The 18,071-nt window shown below is 38.3% G+C and overlaps 1 protein-coding gene across 1 annotated transcript; it reads left to right on the top strand.

The window, feature by feature from the left end:
* Nucleotides 1-264: 264 nt before the first annotated feature.
* CCT2 (chaperonin containing TCP1 subunit 2) lies at nt 265-17,718 on the top strand. The gene is made up of 16 exons (XM_039245650.1): nt 265-495; nt 1,248-1,322; nt 1,424-1,489; nt 2,074-2,185; nt 2,509-2,585; nt 2,903-3,015; nt 3,965-4,167; nt 6,096-6,196; nt 6,403-6,530; nt 9,428-9,531; nt 11,974-12,093; nt 12,487-12,615; nt 12,811-12,914; nt 13,190-13,289; nt 14,842-14,983; nt 17,434-17,718. The coding sequence occupies exons 1-16, from the start codon at nt 493-495 to the stop codon at nt 17,462-17,464; spliced, it is 1,608 nt and encodes a 535-aa protein (XP_039101581.1). The 5' UTR covers nt 265-492; the 3' UTR covers nt 17,465-17,718.
* Nucleotides 17,719-18,071: the final 353 nt, after the last annotated feature.

The following is an 18,071-nucleotide window of genomic DNA, read 5'->3' as shown; positions in this document are numbered from 1 at the left end:
AGTGGTGAGGTTGGTGAATTGTTTTTTCGTTATTTGTATATAACACTTTAAGCTGTGTATACCTGGTGCTTTAGGCAAGCTTTTGAAGATTAAATTTAAGAAAAATTAAACGGGCGAGCCGGAACGTCGTTGCTATGACAGCCCCTACGTCCCGAGGTCCCCTTTGTTCTGCGTTTCTACTCCCAATCAGCGCCGCTTCAAGATAGATGTTAGACCCTCCCCTTCCAGGTCCCAAGCAGGCGGCTCCGCAGGGGGCGGAGCGCGAGCCGAAGCCCCGCCCTCCAGTGTAAAGAGCCGCGCTTCCCACTGCGGTGCTCCGCTCAAAGTGGCACCCACTCACTGCTCCAGCGGGCGGCGCCCGGCACTAGCTGCGCGCTGGCCGGAGCCCCGCCCCCTGCAGTAGAGCGTGTGCCGTCATTTCCGGCTTCTCTTCCCTCTGGTCTCGGGCGTGACCTGTGCGGGATCAGCGTGTGTGCCGAACTCCTCGCAACCATGGTGAGCCTGGCCCCGTTGGCCCTGTCTAAGCCCCGCCGCGTCCCGCCGTGCTCTGCCGCCTCGTTGTCCCCTCTGTCTTCCCTTCGCCTCGGGCTCCTCCTGTCCGTAACCCGAGACCGCCGCACATGGCGCGGGCCGCGGCGTGTGGCCTGCGCCGGGCCCGCAGGTGAAGCCCTCCATGCCTCGTAGGGGGAGGGGTGGGCCCCATGGCAGCGTCTTGGGCTGACCAGGCCTCTCAGTCCCAGAACCCAGGGCCCGGGGCTCAACCCGAGCGAAGAAATTTCTAGTGTCCCGGGCGGGTTGGCGCGGCAGGCTCCGCCCTCTCTTTTGGGGCGGAACCTGAGAAGACCGGGCTGGAGGGGACCGGAGGTTGAAGATGGAGGCTAGTCGGCCGCGTTACCTCGTTCGCTGGGCGGTTGTTGAGCTAGTGGCCTACAACCCCCACCTGCCTTATGCGTGGCTTAGAGCCATCTTAAGGCTTGATATATTTAACAGTCTCTTTGGTAAGGAATTTTTACTCGCAGAGCACTAGTAGATCCCAAAAGCAAGGTCTTCTTGCCGTACAGCCTGCATAACTCCCTCCCTCCCTCAAGTAAATGACTGTCCCAGTGATGGAGACCGTCACTTTTTTTGAAAAGCACGCTATGCTTTATATTAAATTTATCTTTAGTATCTACGTATTTTTTCTCAGTGCATCTGAGTATACGTGTTAAATATTGGTATTCAAACTCATCGTTGATTTTCCTTTTTAGGCGTCCCTTTCCCTTGCACCTGTTAACATCTTCAAGGCTGGAGCTGATGAAGAGAGAGCAGAGACCGCTCGGCTGGTAAGCCTTGTTCTCCTGTTCCTTTAAAGATCCGATTGTACTTTTTGAATTTTAAGATTGTAAAATTGATTTTTACTTTCAATCTCTGATCTTGACTCCAGTCCTCTTTTATTGGTGCCATCGCTATTGGAGACTTGGTAAAGAGCACCTTGGGACCTAAGGGCATGGTAAGAAAAACAAGGAATTTTTATGTTTTCATATTGTTTTAGAGCCAAGGTGGAAATAGTTAATAACTCAATTTTGAGGGATTTTTTTTAACCTTGGAAAGTTAACTCTTATACACGTAAGACATGGATATATTCTTCTTGCTAAAAATTAAAAGTGCTTACACAGCTAAAGTCCTCTTGGATCACCATCTTGGATCCCCTTCCGAGTGGCAACCACTGTTATATTTGGATGTAAATCTTGCGTGTACTACTTCCGTGTCCTTTTTTTTGTAGGTTGCTTTTAAAAATTCCTTTCAGTGTTGATGTTTAAACTTTATATTTATTACCACACTGAGCGACACTTAGTTTGTTTCCACTGTTTTTGCTATCACATTGCTGAGACAACCTTGTTAAAGTTTCCCCGTTCTAGTGTTTTTAGGGGTAGACGCCAAGGTTTGCTTATGGAGTGTATGCATTGAAAAATTTGAATGGATACTGGCGAAAAGCCATCCAGAGTATTTATACATTAACAGTAAATGAGAATACGGATTGACCCATGCATTCTTCCAGATGTGTTTATATCTTGAACTACATGTTCCTTTCAGGATAAAATTCTGTTAAGCAGTGGACGAGACTCCTCTCTCATGGTAACCAATGATGGTGCAACTATTCTAAAAAACATTGGTGTGGACAACCCAGCAGCTAAAGTTTTAGTTGGTGAGTTTGAGGATGATAAGGTTTTTGTTAACATTTTGAAACATGTTTTTAAATAAGCTGTGTTGACTAACTACTTCTGATTAATTGATGTCTGTTTTTTAATTATCATTATTAAAATATAAGCTTCTGGGGTACCATGCAATTATTAATGATAAAACATTTCAGACTGAGAATTTCCAAAGAGTTTGTCAGGTGAGGGAACCTAGATAAGTGAGATTCAGGTTGGTGGTGGGGATGTTTGGAGAAATAGGTAAGCTATGGAAAAGTAATTTGGAATGCAGAATCCCATAAAAATGAGCTAGTAACTAGCTTCCTTTTTCTAGATATGTCAAGGGTTCAAGATGATGAAGTTGGTGATGGCACTACCTCTGTTACTGTGTTGGCAGCTGAATTGCTAAGGGTAAGAGTATCTGAGCAATTTTAACCCTTTATTCTTACTGTTTTTTTTGCTCTTGGGCTGGAAGTCATTGGGTCTTTCCTAAGTCTTTACTATTTTTTTAAGTTTGTTTTGAGAGAGAATGTGCGCATGAATGGGAGAGGCAGAGAGAATCACAAGCAGGCTCTGCTGACAGTAGAGCCCAAAGTAGGGCTCAGTCCCATGAACCAGGAGATCATGACCTATGATGAAATCAGCAGTTGGATGCTTAACTGACTGAGCCACCAGACGCCCCTTTATGTCTTTACTATTGACGAATGTTTTCTGCTGTTTATTAATAGGAAGCAGAATCCTTAATTGCAAAAAAGATTCACCCACAGACCATCATTGCGGGTTGGAGAGAAGCCACAAAGGCAGCAAGACAGGCTCTGTTGAATTCTGCAGTTGATCATGGGTTGGTACACCAAAATAATGCTGTTTTTAAGTGTTTAACTTTTTTTTTTTAAGTTTATTTCTGAGAGAGAGAATCTCATGAGCTGGGTTCCAGTCTTGGCGCTGGGCCTGACTCAGGGTTCAGTGTCATGACCTCAGCGGTCATGAGTCAAAATCAAGAGTCAGATGATTAACTGACTGAGCCATCCAGGTACCCCTTAACATTGTTTTCAAAATATGCTCCATACTAAAAGTCTGGAGAACAGTGAAAAGCATAAACAAACATGACCCTGTTGCCTCATCCTGCCCTGATAAAACCCACGTGTAGTTTGGGTTTCCAGTTTTCTGCATTTTTAATCACATACACACACAAATAGAATCATTGTGTAGAGGATTTTTTTAGCTTCTTACTTTGTTGAATAAGGATATTTCTAGGTGTCAGTATTTTCTGCAGTATTAGTTTTAATAGGGGTATGCATTTGAGTTTTTGACTGGTATAATTTACCTATCTAGAGTTGGAAATCTGTGTTGACTGATTGATAATTTTTAGATTTATAGTAATGTGATAAATTTCTTTCCCAAAAAAATGTTTCAAGAAGTGTAATTGGTGGGTCCAAAGGTATATGTGTATTTTAAGGCCTTTTTATTTACAAGTAATTCTAGAAAACATTAATTTTCTTTTCTAATATCTGTATCGCAAATACCTATTTTTCCTTGTTTGGAGGATTTGCTGTTCTTTTGTTTGCTTGTTTGTTTTTTTGTATTTTACCAGATAGGTAGCACATTAGTAACCTTTAATTTCATATTTCTTGATTATTGGTGGTGAGCTCTAATTCTTTTTCTGTGGCTTAGAGCCCTGACTGGGGTGAAATGATCTATTGACAACTATTTGGATAAATTTCGAAAAGAAAAATAGGATAATCTTTGGAGAAGCATTTTAAGAACAGTCATGAGTGTTCTGTTTTTTTTAGTTCTGATGAAGTTAAGTTCCGTCAAGATTTAATGAACATTGCAGGAACAACATTATCCTCAAAACTGCTTACTCATCACAAAGACCACTTTACTCAGTTAGCTGTAGAAGCTGTTCTCAGACTGAAAGGCTCTGGTAATTTGGAGGCAATTCATGTCATCAAGAAGCTAGGAGGAAGTCTGGCAGATTCCTATCTAGATGAAGGTATGTATATGTTAAATATGGGAAAACAGGCTTTGATCAGAGGCTGAGAGCTAAATAGTGAATCCTGTTTTTAGCTAGTCAGGACTAGTGACACTTTACAAGCCAGAAAATCTATCTTTAATAATACAAATACTATTATAACCATTTTTGTCATTCTAATCCATTTATTACACTTAGCTGTGTGCCTCATCTCACCCCATCCCAGGATTTCTTTCATAATCTCTAGGTTTTACTTTATACTGAGAACTTAACTACTTGTAGTCTCTAATGAAAAGAAGTTGCAGTTTTGGTGGAAGTCAGCTACTCTCAGATGGTACTTTTTCCAGGAAGGATTTGTGTTAAGTCCTATCATTTATCTGGTATAAGTATTGAGAGTATAGTTCCTGGTGTTTTACACAATGATAGATAAGTGTTAGCAATTGCTATTTCCTAACTAATAGTGTATTTTGTTTTTAGAGTATGAAGTTTTCAAAACATCTTTATATTGTATTTATTTCACAAAATGGCTTCTGGGGTCAAATGTGCAGGCGTTCTTTTCTGTAGAGGAGAAACAAGAACAAGTTGTGCTTTACCAGTGACTTGTACTCCAGGTTTTGCTGTATGTCATTTGTCTGTATTTCAAGAGAGTAACAATCCTGAAAATACTCTGGGTTGAATTTATATGTAAGGGCTGTGTAGCATTTCTAGAAGAGGCTAGTGGTAGGTGAGGATAATGAAACCAAAGATAGCCACCGTTCTTGAACGCTACATTCTTGAATGTTCTGTGCCAAGCATTCTAATAGGAAGTTTGGTTAAAATCTCATCCCTCATGATGTTGACCCAGTGATTGAGAATTAGGTTCATGTTAATAGGAAAGAAAACCCAAGATGAAAATAGCTTAAAAAAATAAAAATTATATATGCTTCTAAAAGAAGCTTGGAGAGAGAGTTCCAAATCATCAGGCCCATAGACTGGAAACTAGCATCTGTGCCACTGGTGATACTTTACAGATGACAAGCTAAGGTTGATGAATTTGTTCAAGATCGTGTACATAGCCTGTAAGCAGCATGGGCATGATTGGGGGCAGGTTCGTCTGACTCCATTGTACACGACTTTTTCATTCTCTTACCAGCTTCAGTGCTTCAAAAAGTTTAGTAATCTCTAGCAATACCTTGTTTTTCTGAATTCCTCAGTTTTTCTGTTGTGTTCGTTTTATTTAATTTTTTAATTTAATTTTATTTTTAATGTTTATTTTTGAGAGAGAGAGAGAGAGAGACAGCGTGAGCAGAGGAGGGTCAGAGAGGGAGATACAGAATCTGCAACAGGCTCCAGGCTCTGAGCTAGATGTCAGCACAGAGCCCGACGCGGGGCTTGAACCCATGAACTGTGAGAGTGGGACGCTTAACCGACTGAGCCACCCAGGCGCCCCTGTTGTGTTGGTTTTAAATGAAAGTGGATTTATTAGCATTGTGTTGTAATCCACATCTGCATATTTTGTATATACGTGGAACAAAAGTTTCAAAATACTATGTTTATTCTTTTTTCTTTTTGATTTTTTTTAATGTTTATTTTTGAGTGAGAGAGAGTGCGAGAGAGGAGGGGCAGAGAGAGGGGGACACAGAATCTGAAGCAAGTTCCAGGCTCTGAGGTGTCAGCAGAGAGCCCGAGGGGGGGGCTTGAATCTATCACCTTAGCTGAAGTCGGAAGCTTAACTGACTGAACCACCCAGGTGCCCCTTAAAAATAATGTGTTTATGTGTTGTGCTCTTACATTTCCACCTGTTGAATTGATTTTTATGATCACTGCTTTAATGGAATGCATTATAGGTTCTAGGAGCTTGGAGAATTGGACTCCTGTGTTCTTTGAAAGAGTAATTTGATAAAGCAGACATCTAAAGAAGATTTAGTAATATAACTTTGAAGTATTTAATACAATATTCTGTATTGTAGGCTTTCTGTTGGATAAAAAAATTGGAGTAAATCAACCAAAGCGAATTGAGAATGCTAAAATTCTTATTGCAAACACTGGTATGGATACAGATAAAATAAAGGTATGTTAATTACATTTCTTGGAATTCTAATTGTTAGTTGCTTTATAAATTCCAGGCTAGGAATCAATTGTACTCAAAAAAAAAAAGCCTAGAGTATATATGAATGTATTCAAAATAATTTCAGTGTATGTATGTGAAAATGTTTATGTTGAAACTCTTAAAGAGTAATGAAAGTGATACTGTTTTTATGCTTTCCTTTGTTTTAGATATTTGGTTCCAGGGTAAGAGTTGATTCTACAGCAAAGGTGGCTGAAATAGAACACGCAGAAAAGGAAAAAATGAAGGAGAAAGTTGAACGTATTCTTAAGCATGGGATAAATTGCTTTATTAACAGGTCTGTATGTGCTTTGCTAACAATATTTGTACTAATGTAATAAATGATTTATGTCTACAAAGGCTTATGGAAATACTTAATATTGAATTGGTGAATTGTTATTTCGAACAAGTAGATGTTTTTTCCAAGTAGAATTTTACCGTAAGTCATTTGTATTCTAATGATTTTGGTGATGCTTTATATTAATATACTTTATTAAACCTTTTTTTTTATTAGCAGTAACAATAGTTTTTTGATTCAGCAGTTACAGTTTTAGAGTTTTGGCCTAATTGGAGAGGTTCAATTCCATATCAAATTATTGGAGTTTGAAGTAGCAAAAAACTAATACCAAAGAAATAAAACAAGAATTAAGAGATGAAAAATATTAAAGGGCTTTGGTTTTAGGTAAACAGTTTATCTTTAGTTTTTTGTGTTTTTAAAAATTATTTATTTTGATTTTTCTTTTTAATGTTGATTTTTAAGAGAGAGCACTAGCAGGGGAGAGGCAGAGAGAGGGAGGCACCGAATCCGAAGCAGGCTCCAGGCTCGGAGCTCTTGGCACAGAGCCTGATGTAGGGCTTGAACTTATGAACTATGAGAGGGTGACCTGACCTGAAGTCAGATGCTTAACCGACTGAGCCACCAGGCGCCCTAAAGTTTATTTTTGAGACAGAGTGTGCACTTGTGCACAGATAAGGTAGGGGAGGGGCAGAGAGAGAGAGGAGACCGAGAATTCCAAGCAGGCTCCACACTGGCTGTCAGCACAGAGTCCTATGCAGGGCTTGAATTCATGAACTGTGAGATCATGACCTGGGCCGAAGTCATGAGTCACACTTAAACATTGACTGAGTCACCCAGGTGTCCCTTTTCTTTAATTTGTATGAAAGAGTATGTATACATTTTTCCTGTGTATTCTTTTCTTTTTTTTCCTCAAAGTTTATTTTGAGAGAGCATGCAAGTAAGAAAAGGGGCAGAGGGAGAGGGCGTAGAGAGACTCCCAAGTAGGCTCTGCTGTCACTGCAGAGCCCAAAGTCGGGCTCAGATCCATGAACCATGTGATCATGACTTGAGCTGAAATCAAGAATTGGATGTTTGACTGAGTCACTCAGACGCCTCCCCTCATGTGTTCTTAATTGTTAGTGTTTAAGGTGTTTTCATGGATTTGTTTTTCCCCCCACAAAGGCAATGGAAAAATTTTTTTTCAGTAAAACTAGAAGAGTCAATAAAAAGTGACCACTGGAAACGACTGTATCCACTCCAGTGGTCTGCAGCAGCATAACGTGGAATCTTTGTCCAGCTGGCAGGCATGCTGGGCCCCACAGCTTGCCTCCCTGCCTCTCAGGCCAGCTGCCACCTTTGGGGCCCTCATACAGGGCCAGACATCTAGGATCCAATAGTAGTGAGTGCCATTTCATGGTGAGGCCTAGAGGCAAGAACTCTGGACTGGACTTTTGGCAAGATGCCCTCTATTCCCTTTCCAGGTTCAGGGGCCCTGAAACCACTGCTTTGAATTCAGTTTGCTCATGTCCACCTCAGGGCCTCTAATGTGTCTAATTTTCCCTCAGGTTGGCTCCCTTGGATTGTTTTAAATGGTGAAAATGCCAAGAGGAACAACTTGGTTCTGTCAGTTAACTTTGGTTAACTTTGACAGTTAATAGTTGATGAAAAGTGATTGTTCTAGGCCAAGTGTTTGTGAGCTGTTTTTGTTTGTTTTAATGTTTGTTTATACTGTGAGAGCGTGTGCAGGGAGACGCAGAGAGAAAATCCCAACCAGACTCCATGCCACCAGCACAGAGCCCCATGTGGGTTCTATCTCACAAACGTGAGATCATGACTTGGGCCCAAATGAAGGCTCACACGCTTAACTGACTGAGCCACCCAGATGCCCTCATGGGTTTTTGAAGAAGTTACGTAAACTTCTGTGTGATCTTGAATCTGAGAAGATGCATTTTGTCTGACATTGCTTTTTACTAATTTTTTTTTTTTAGTGTTTTAGCCTTTTTTTTTTTTTTTTTTTAGTTTCAAACTTTTAAACATGTCTTTTTTATACTTCTGTTACAAAAATATTTCATTGGGATGCCTGGGTAAATCAGTTGGTTAAATGCCTGGCTCTTGGTTTCAGGTCTAGTTATGATCTCACATGTTGTGAATTTGAGCCCCACGTTGTGCTCTGCGTTGACAGCATGGAGACTGCTTGGGATTCTCCCCTCTCTGCCTCTACCCTGCTTGTGTACACTCTTTCTTTCAAAATAAGTAAACTTAAAAAAAATATCTCATTTTGGAAAATAGAAATGTATAAAGAAGGAACAGAATGTAAGGTCTGACCTTCCTTTTTAAATTACAAAGTTTTCGTAACTGATAAAGTGTGATCTGCACAAACACACTCCCAAAGTGAACATTGAGGTCATTGGCAGGTTTTGCTTTTCTATAAAATTTTTTATAAATATTATCATTAAAATCTTTTTAACGCTTATTTATTTATTAGAGACCGAGCATGAGCAGGGTAGAGGTAGAGAAAGAGGGAGACACAGAATTCTAACCAGGCTCCAGGCGCTGAGCTGTCAGCACACAGCCCGTCGCGTGGCTCGAACTCAAGAACCGTGAGATTGTGACCTGAGCCGAAGTCAGATGCCTGACCGACTGAGCCACCTAGGCACCCCTGACATGATTTTTGATGCATTTTTGCTACATTGCTTTTCAGAATTATGGGTCTAGTTTATCCTATTAGTTAGCAATATAAAATAAATACCTGTTTTCAGTACTAGCATGGATGCACTAAGTTTTGTAATTTATAAATTACTGTATATGGAAGATATGGTATTTTCTAATTTGTATTGGTAAAAATGGTTCCATGTTTTTTAGTCTGTTATATTTTAGACTTGTGAAATAACAATTTTGAACAATATTTTTATTTATAGGCAGTTAATTTATAATTATCCTGAACAGCTCTTTGGTGCTGCTGGTGTTATGGCTATTGAACATGCAGATTTTGCAGGTGTGGAACGCTTAGCTCTTGTCACAGGTATGGGAAAAAGGCATTAATTTCTAACCAACACTAATCACTCTTGGATTAAATGTTAATGTATGGAACTTCTTGCTGAGAGTACAAAGAAATACTTAGAAAATAAACCATTACTCTGAAATCTGATTTATAGCCTTTTGACATCTTTATGTTGTCTTAGTACGCCAAATTATATGCCAGGTTTGCCATCCCTGTTTTTGTTATATTGTTTGAAGATACTAGATCTTTCCTCACAAACCCACAGGACCTTTGTTCTATATCTAAAGAAAATAAAGCTTAAAAAAGGAGTGTTAGGGTTTGTCTAGTTTATTTTTAATGCTGGATAGTCCAGTGCTTTGTGCCACTTGGTAGTAAGTTACACTCGTAACCTTTACTGAACACTTAACTATATGTCAGAGAATGGGTCAAGTGCTTACACATTTTTTTTTAATTCTTTTAAATTTGTGGAAGTAATCAATGTTGAAATAAGTGAAACAGTTCAGTAATGAATAATGAAGAATTCGTATATGCTAATACCCTTTGGTAGAGATAGGAGTTTCATAATCCCAGTTGTGCAGAATAAAAATACATTCATGAGTAAGATAATGTCTACATCAAAATGACACAGTGTAATTTGTTTATATTAGGGTAATAGTTTTTAAAGTAACCTCTAAGTAGCCCTTGAAAGACTAAGTATAGCAGCCTATATGCTCTAATTTTTAGGCCCTTGAAAAGAAATGAATATGTTGGAAAGGTGGTTTGGGATCTGGCAATGAAAATTTAAGGGGAGGGATTTGAGATGTAAAGGCACTAGGAAAGTCGAATTTTCAAGTGCCATGAGTGTTAGAAATAAAAGTATACTAACTATTGGAGAGGGTAGAATTGGTTTCATCACAGTAGCTTCTTAAGCCATTTTTAATCTTTTGAGAAGTGTGGTTTTCTTCTGACTTAAAAAGAGACTTGTTTCTTTCAGAACTACTTTGAAATGGGTTTATTCTTCCATTAATTATTTTGAAATAGGTTTACTTTAATTAAATTTCTTTAAGAGCCATTACATACTTGATGCTTAAGGTAATAAAACTTCAGGTGTAATTCCTCCTTTAAGATAACAAAATTAAAGATACAGTGGAAGAAGTAAATGTGAATGATAGCATGTTCGTGGGAGAAGTTGATCTCCAAGTCCTAAGGACTTGATACATGAAATTGCCACATATACTCAGAAGAAAATTCATTGCACCAAGCACACCCAGCTGTGAAGTTGATCTGGCCCTGTTGGTGCCTCCTATCTTTAGCTTACTTGTCAAGATGTGTGAAATTGGTTCTCATAAATGTCAAGTATATACATATGTATTTTTCCTAAGCCTGTATACAGAAGCGAATGAATTAAGATAAATGAAAATTCTCATAAGCCAAATCAGTCTAATTTTGGAGGTGTGATGTCCCAAATCCATTGTCTTACATCTAGAACACAAAGCAGTCTCAGGAATTGGCTAATCAAAAGTTAAAATAACTTCAGCTGTACAGATGAATATAAATCAGTGTAAAAAGGACCCAGAGTCCTTATAAATTTCTTTGTAAAATAGATATAAAGCATCAGTTATTCAGAGTTACAGTAAGAAAATAGGAAGAAAGTAGTTGGTTGATGGTAGAGGGAATCCATTTTACTAGAAGAGAGTAATGAACTAGAGAAAAAGATTTTAAAAATGGAGGCTTAACTTTTTCCTGGCCTAATTAAGAACCAGGAAGAAAAAAATGGTCAAACCTTTCAGTTTACACCATGGAAGATGGAGGGAAAATAGGAATAGAAATAAGACGTAGAAATAAAAATTTCTTGACACTTCATTAGGTTTGCTCTGGGAAATTTTCAGTGTACATTTCCCTTTTTCTAGGCTTTACAGGGGCTTTCTGAGATTGTAGTTAATGTGATGATTAGCAGGTAACAAAATAGGTGCTCCTTTAAGCAGTTTCTAAGGTCTACATCTATTGAATAATAGAATTAGTCAAATATTTTCATGTTTTGGGAAATTGAATCATAAGGATACTGGTCTTCTAGACAGGGTTCAAAAGGGAATCTGAATTTAAATTCAGATCAAACAAAAGTTGATGTTAAAGTCCCAATTTAGCCTTTGGGAAATAGTATTCTACATTATGCATGTATAGGTCTAAAGAGACTGCTTGGATTCAAATTCCACTTCACCATATTTGTTAGAGCTATGTAACCTTCCACAAGAAACTAAATACCTCTGCCTCAATTTTATTATTTCCGTGTCAGATAATAAGAATATCATTCATGGGGTGAGAGTTGTAAAGATTAAATAATTAGTTTATATGAAGTGCTTCAAAGTGTTTGGCATATAGTAAGCAGTCCACTTATTAAAAATGTCAGTTCATTAGTTCTTCTTGGAAAACAAATTTTTAAATGTGCTGTGTATTTAATTAATTAATATGTACGTATGTTCATAGGTGGTGAGATTGCCTCTACCTTTGACCACCCAGAACTAGTGAAGCTTGGAAGTTGCAAGCTTATTGAGGAAGTCATGATTGGAGAAGATAAACTCATCCACTTTTCTGGGGTAGCACTTGGTGAGTGATTTTATAGATTCTGATTTAGGTTCCTAAATCTTTGATGGTCTCTGTTGAAGTTTAAAGAAATAGTTACTATATTTATTAGAATATGATGTGTCTTAAGTTTTAAGAAGCATGATGTATATTAGTTTCAGTTTCTTTTGAGGTCAGCTTCATCTTAATCTTGCCTTTGTGAACAGTATATTCAACATGATTGTTTTCTAGGTACCTTAGAACTATTGTGAACATGGATTATTAGCAAAAGGAATGTACAGTAGCAGAGGCCATGTCTGCTTTTAAAACCAAAGGATAATTATAACCAATATCTACATAAATACTAGAAGGCAGACTCTTACTTTTTATAGCTAAGTGTTCACGGTGACCTAAGAATCTTTTATCTTTTAACTTAAGGTGAAGCTTGCACCATTGTTCTGCGTGGTGCCACTCAACAAATTTTAGATGAAGCAGAAAGATCTTTGCATGATGCTCTTTGTGTTCTTGCCCAAACTGTGAAGGATTCTAGAACAGTTTATGGAGGAGGTAAGCATTTTAAAAATACTGAACATGTTTTATTAAAGTAAAGTAATGGTTTTGGCTTTAATGGTCTTTAGAAAGTTTGTATATAGTGCTTTTGCATTTAATCTTCAAATGTTTGATGTATCTTAAGGGAAATGAGTAATTCAGTGTCTTGGAGATAAAACAGATATTTTATTGGAATTTCGTTTTGCTCGGCAGGCTGTTCTGAGATGCTGATGGCTCATGCTGTGACACAGCTTGCCAGTAGAACACCAGGCAAAGAAGCTGTTGCAATGGAGTCTTTCGCTAAAGCACTGAGAATGGTAAGTTGGTAAAGAGATCTGAACTCTGTTTTGTGAGTATTGACGGTTTCTTAAATGAATACATTTTTCTATCTTGGACATGTTTGCTTTTTTGGCATTAAGAAAGCTGGTTCACATCACTTAAATTTGATTCTGGAGTTATCTTTTCTATGTACAGTATAATTAAAAGGAACACTTTTACATTGTTTCTAAATGTATAATTTTAAGAAGCTGTCCTACTCAGGTAAATTTTTTTTTTTATAGAATAGTTACTATTTGTTTTTCTCACCTTCCAGTTGCCAACCATCATTGCGGATAATGCAGGCTATGACAGTGCAGATCTGGTGGCGCAGCTCCGAGCTGCCCATAGTGAAGGCAATACAACTGCTGGACTGGGTAAGAAATCACTTGAAACCTTGTAGTAATTAAGAGCATCTTTACCAAGTTATTCTTCATGTGTTTTTCCCTTTTAAATGAATTCTCATAACAACCATAGAAAAGATTCCTGCGGCCCTTGCCTCTGTAACTGCTTCATGTTTTAGGAGAATGTTTTAATTTCCCATTCTCAACACTGCCAGGACTGTTACTCCGTAAAAGGTTTAAAACTAATTAGAAGAGTTGTAACTAGTTTATCATGTGATGACTGTGTGATTGAAATACATAAACAATACTAATACTTTTAAACAAGTGTAAACTGTATTAAATTTCTTACAGTATAATCCGCGTTAAATTCTAATCTCCCAGGAAACTCATTATGCAACATTCTTGAGTGTACCTCTTTGATACATAGATAAAAGTGGCCAAAAGGAAAGATTTTAATTCAAATTGAAAAATTTCCCAATAAACTGTCCAAAACAGAGTAAGAGGGAGATAATCCTGGCAGAAGAGCGGTAATGAAAATTGTTAGGAAGAGAAGTAGGGATTTTCACAAGAAGAAAAATAGATGACGCCTGAATTCCCTTCCAGTTTTAGGGATCCATGGTGGGGACACCTGGCTGGCTCAGTTGGTAGAGCATGTGACTCTCTTATCTCGGGGTTGTTTGAGCCCCACATTGGGTGCAGAGATTACTTCTAAAACTTAAATCTTTAAAAAAAATCCACGGTAATGAGGGACAAGCACGTTTTCTGTAGTAATTGTATTTTTATTTTTACAATTACTTATTTTGAGAGAGAGAGAGAGAGAGAGAGAATCCCAAGCAGGCTCTGTGCTGTCAGCACAGAGCCCAGCGTGGAGGTCAGTCCCATGAACCATGAGGTCATGAACTGAGCTGAAAGCAGGAGTTGGAGGCTTACCTGACTGAGCCACCCAGGTGCTCCCTGCAGTAATTTTACATATACGTGTACATAAGCATACACATGTGTATATATATGTACATAGGTAAAGATAGGTGATTGAGGGGCACCTGGGTGGTCCCATCAGTTAAGTGTGGACTCCTGGTTTCAGTTTAGGTCATAAACTTGCAGGTTGTGAGTTCAATCCCCATGTCGGGCTCTTCACTGACGGTATGGAGCCTGCTTGGGATTCTTTCTCCCTTTCTCTCTGCCCTTCCCCAGCTTGCTCTCTGTCTCAAAATAAATGAATAAACTTAAAAAATAAGAAAAAGTGTTCTATATTCGTTTTCCCTTTGACCTAGTTGTCTTCCATTAATACAGATGATAAGTAGTTGACCTTGTAATTTTCTTTTTTTTTTTTTTTTTTTTTTTTTTTTTTTTTTTTTTTTTTTTTATATTTTTTTTTTTTTTTTTTTTTTTTTTTTTTTTGACCTTGTAATTTTCTAAAAGGCTTTGAGTGGTAGGCTAATAGACTGCTTTAATTAAATTGAATAGTTGGGTCTTGTGATCTCATTTTTATAACCGGATTTATTATATTTGTAAGTCATTAGAGATATTTTGATAATTTAGTTAAAACTCTGGTTGTTTACTTAGTAAATACTTTGTCTTTTTTCAGATATGAAGGAAGGTACTGTTGGAGACATGGCAGTACTGGGTATAACAGAAAGTTTCCAAGTAAAGCGACAGGTTCTTTTGAGTGCAGCTGAAGCAGCAGAGGTGATTCTGCGTGTGGACAACATTATCAAAGCAGCACCAAGGTATTGTGGGACTTTAACAAACATTTCTTAGGAAAAATTATTTTTTTTAATTATTACTATTATTTTTTAATGTTTACTTAGAGCGTGCTCTTGTGAAGGAGGGGCAGAGAGAAGGGGAGAGAGAGAATCCCAAGCAGGCTTTGCACTATCAGGGTACAGCCCAGGGTGGGGCTTGATCCCATTATCCATGAGATCATTACGTGAACCAAAGTCAAGAGTTGAATGCTCAACCATTTAGCCACCAGGCACCCCTCTTAGAAGAAAATTAACACAGAAGCAAAAAATAGATAATTGCATGTAGTTGGTAATTGTAGTTGATAGAGCCATTTCTCCCCAACTAAAAGTATTGTGCACATTATTTAAAATATGTAGTCATGACTCTTCTATTCTGGGTACACTTTTTCATATAGGTAGTCTTAAGTACATGATATGCAGAGTTCCTTACATGTTCCCATTTTGGCAGTTTTTCTAAGATACCAAATTTTTTCAGAAACTCATTTCATGTAAAAACATGGTTAGCCGGAAAATCTTCTAGAGATTTCGTTAATTGTTCTTAGTAGTAGTTATTAAAACATTAATTTTGTTAAAGTGGTGGTTCATGAACATTGAGAGGGCATGGTGGCTTGCACCAGGAGATAGAGGTGAGGGTGGTCTGGAGATATTGATCATAGATTTTGAAGGTAGAGCCCACAGACTTTGATTATGGGCTGGATATAAGGTATAAGGAAAGGGAATGAAGGATAATCCAATCCAAAGTTTTTGTTGGGAAAAATAAGAATTTCTCTTTTCTGAGTGTCTTGTGAATGGTAGCTAGAGGACGTTTGGGTCTTTACTGTGAATGTTCAGTGCTACGTGGAGTGATCTCGTAGTGGGGATGGATGCCGAAGGAGGGAGTATAGCCCACTGAGTAGCTGTGAGAAGGAGTCGGAGAATGAAAGGGGGCTGCTGGTTTTAGTTGGAAGCACGGGGAGTTCGTGCCTGGGAACAGGAGGGAAATAGGAACATCCTTAGGAGATTGCACCTTAAAATGGACTGAGTACAAGGAATTTCCTTGTGCAGCACCCACTTCCGTGGCTTTCTTCTATTGTGTCCCATTACCATTAGAAGAAGAAAGGAATAGAAAGTAGTGATTTGGTTGTGGAAAGAAAAGAGGAAATAGTATTTAAATCTGTGGTGTAGTGGAAGCAGGACTGGGCTGAAAAATCTAAAGATTCTCTATGGTAGGGAAATGAGCGGTCATTTTGAAATGGAAACTTGCTGAGGAAAGGAGAAATTGAAAGTTTTCTTGGAAGGTGAGTCAGCAGAGATGGTTGTAGAGTTCTGTTTTCTGCTGATAGCAGAATGATAGTAAAAGGAAACTGGTCTGTGAAGTTGTCTTTACAGGTCACATAATCACACCTGTCCTCAGAAGTCTTAACAATGACTTGACACCCTCAACTGCATTAGTAATACATGTTGTAATACACACGTACATACATGCTGTAGTACATACTGTTTTAGTGGTTTAAGTATCTATTAAGTTTAGTAGACGTTCTCAGTAATTGCAGTGAAGAAACATGAATAATTTTGTTTAACTCCGCCTTCCCAAACATACTGGACTGGCGACTCTTCACACGCATTGTTTACCAGGGGACTCTTGTTCCCTTCCAGAGCAGTTCCCCTCTGACAGTTTGCTTGATAACTTTCTGTAGTGACATCTTTTAGCATCCTTTCGTCCTACTTCCGTAAGCTTCCAAGGTTGAAAGATTTTTCCCCTTACGTGGTCCCAGTATACTCTTTCAATGTTGTTACACTTGTTCCGCTTCTCTGGAATGATTGCTATGCTCATCTCTAGAAGCAGGGCTTACACAGGCAGCAGGTAAAACTCTGTAGTACCTCTGCCATGCCTCCTTCCTGAGAGATTTATTATTTTCTTGCCAGAGAATAAAAAGTGTAGCATCTAAGATGTATATGAAAGGCACTGTTGACATACATTACTGAATTTCCCAGCATTTCTTTTCATTCATTTAGAATAGCAATCCAGAGAATTTTCATCTAGAGGCCCCAAAGCCTTGTCATCCTACAACTTCTGCTTAAGAGTATCTGTCTTTGTCTTTGACTAATTAAGTAGGAATTCCTTAACACATTTGCTGAAAACATGCACTAACCTTTGAATGGAGAATATGTATTTGTTAAGTAGGTTGTTGGGATGAGAAATTGAGAATTGCTAAATACCTACAGGTCTTCATGTTCCACAGATTTGTAATGTCATCTTACAAATACAGTAATAATTGAGGAATGTTATTTATGAGGTAGAAACAACATCCTTGTCACGGACAACTGGTTATAATGGTTTTAATAAAATTAGGATTCTAGCTGTGTTTGTATTTGCTGTAAACCTTTGGTTCCAGTCATGCTTTTCATCTTTACCGTTGCCTTTTTCCTAAGTGTTTGTTTTATAATCCTTGCAGGAAACGTGTCCCTGATCACCACCCCTGTTAAACATTCCCATGTGCTATTGCACTCTGGACCAGGTAGTTCATAGCAAAGTTGTGTTTGAAAGACTTCGACCTCTTAAAGAAGACTGTGGAATCGAAGTTTATCTGTGGCTCTTATATCCTTAAGTTTGGACATTTAACTGACCTTCTATTTTAACATGGGTCTAATTTATTTGCTGTTTCATTTTCCATAAAATTCAGTTGATTTAAAAGTTCATTTCTCATGCTCTGCATCAAAATAAAAATTTGAAAAGTTATCTCTTCTTACCTGTTAGTGTTTTGTACCCTGTTTTTATTTATTTAATGGGAGCAAATGATTAAATTCTCTGTATAGGGTTCACTAATGATTCAGCTTCACTAATGATTGACCTTACAGGATTATGAAATATCAAGTCCAAGTCACACATGATAAATATAGGTTAATCTCTTGGCTTTTAATCATATATAACTTTTCTTAGCCATAATTTTATTTAGTGAAAGTACTTATTTGGGGCACCTGGGTGGCTCAGTTGGTTAAGCGTCCGACTTCGGCTCAGGTCATGATCTCACGGTTCGTGGGTTTGAGCCCCGCGTTGGCCTCTGTGCTGGCAGCTAGCTCAGAGCCTGGAGCC

Source organism: Hyaena hyaena, unplaced genomic scaffold (genome assembly GCF_003009895.1).
Source record: "Hyaena hyaena isolate Hyena2069 unplaced genomic scaffold, ASM300989v1 scaffold_262, whole genome shotgun sequence".
In the NCBI taxonomy this organism is placed as follows: domain Eukaryota; kingdom Metazoa; phylum Chordata; class Mammalia; order Carnivora; family Hyaenidae; genus Hyaena; species Hyaena hyaena.
The sequence above is the reverse complement of the archived record's forward strand: the minus strand, read 5'-3'. Positions and strand labels throughout refer to the sequence as shown.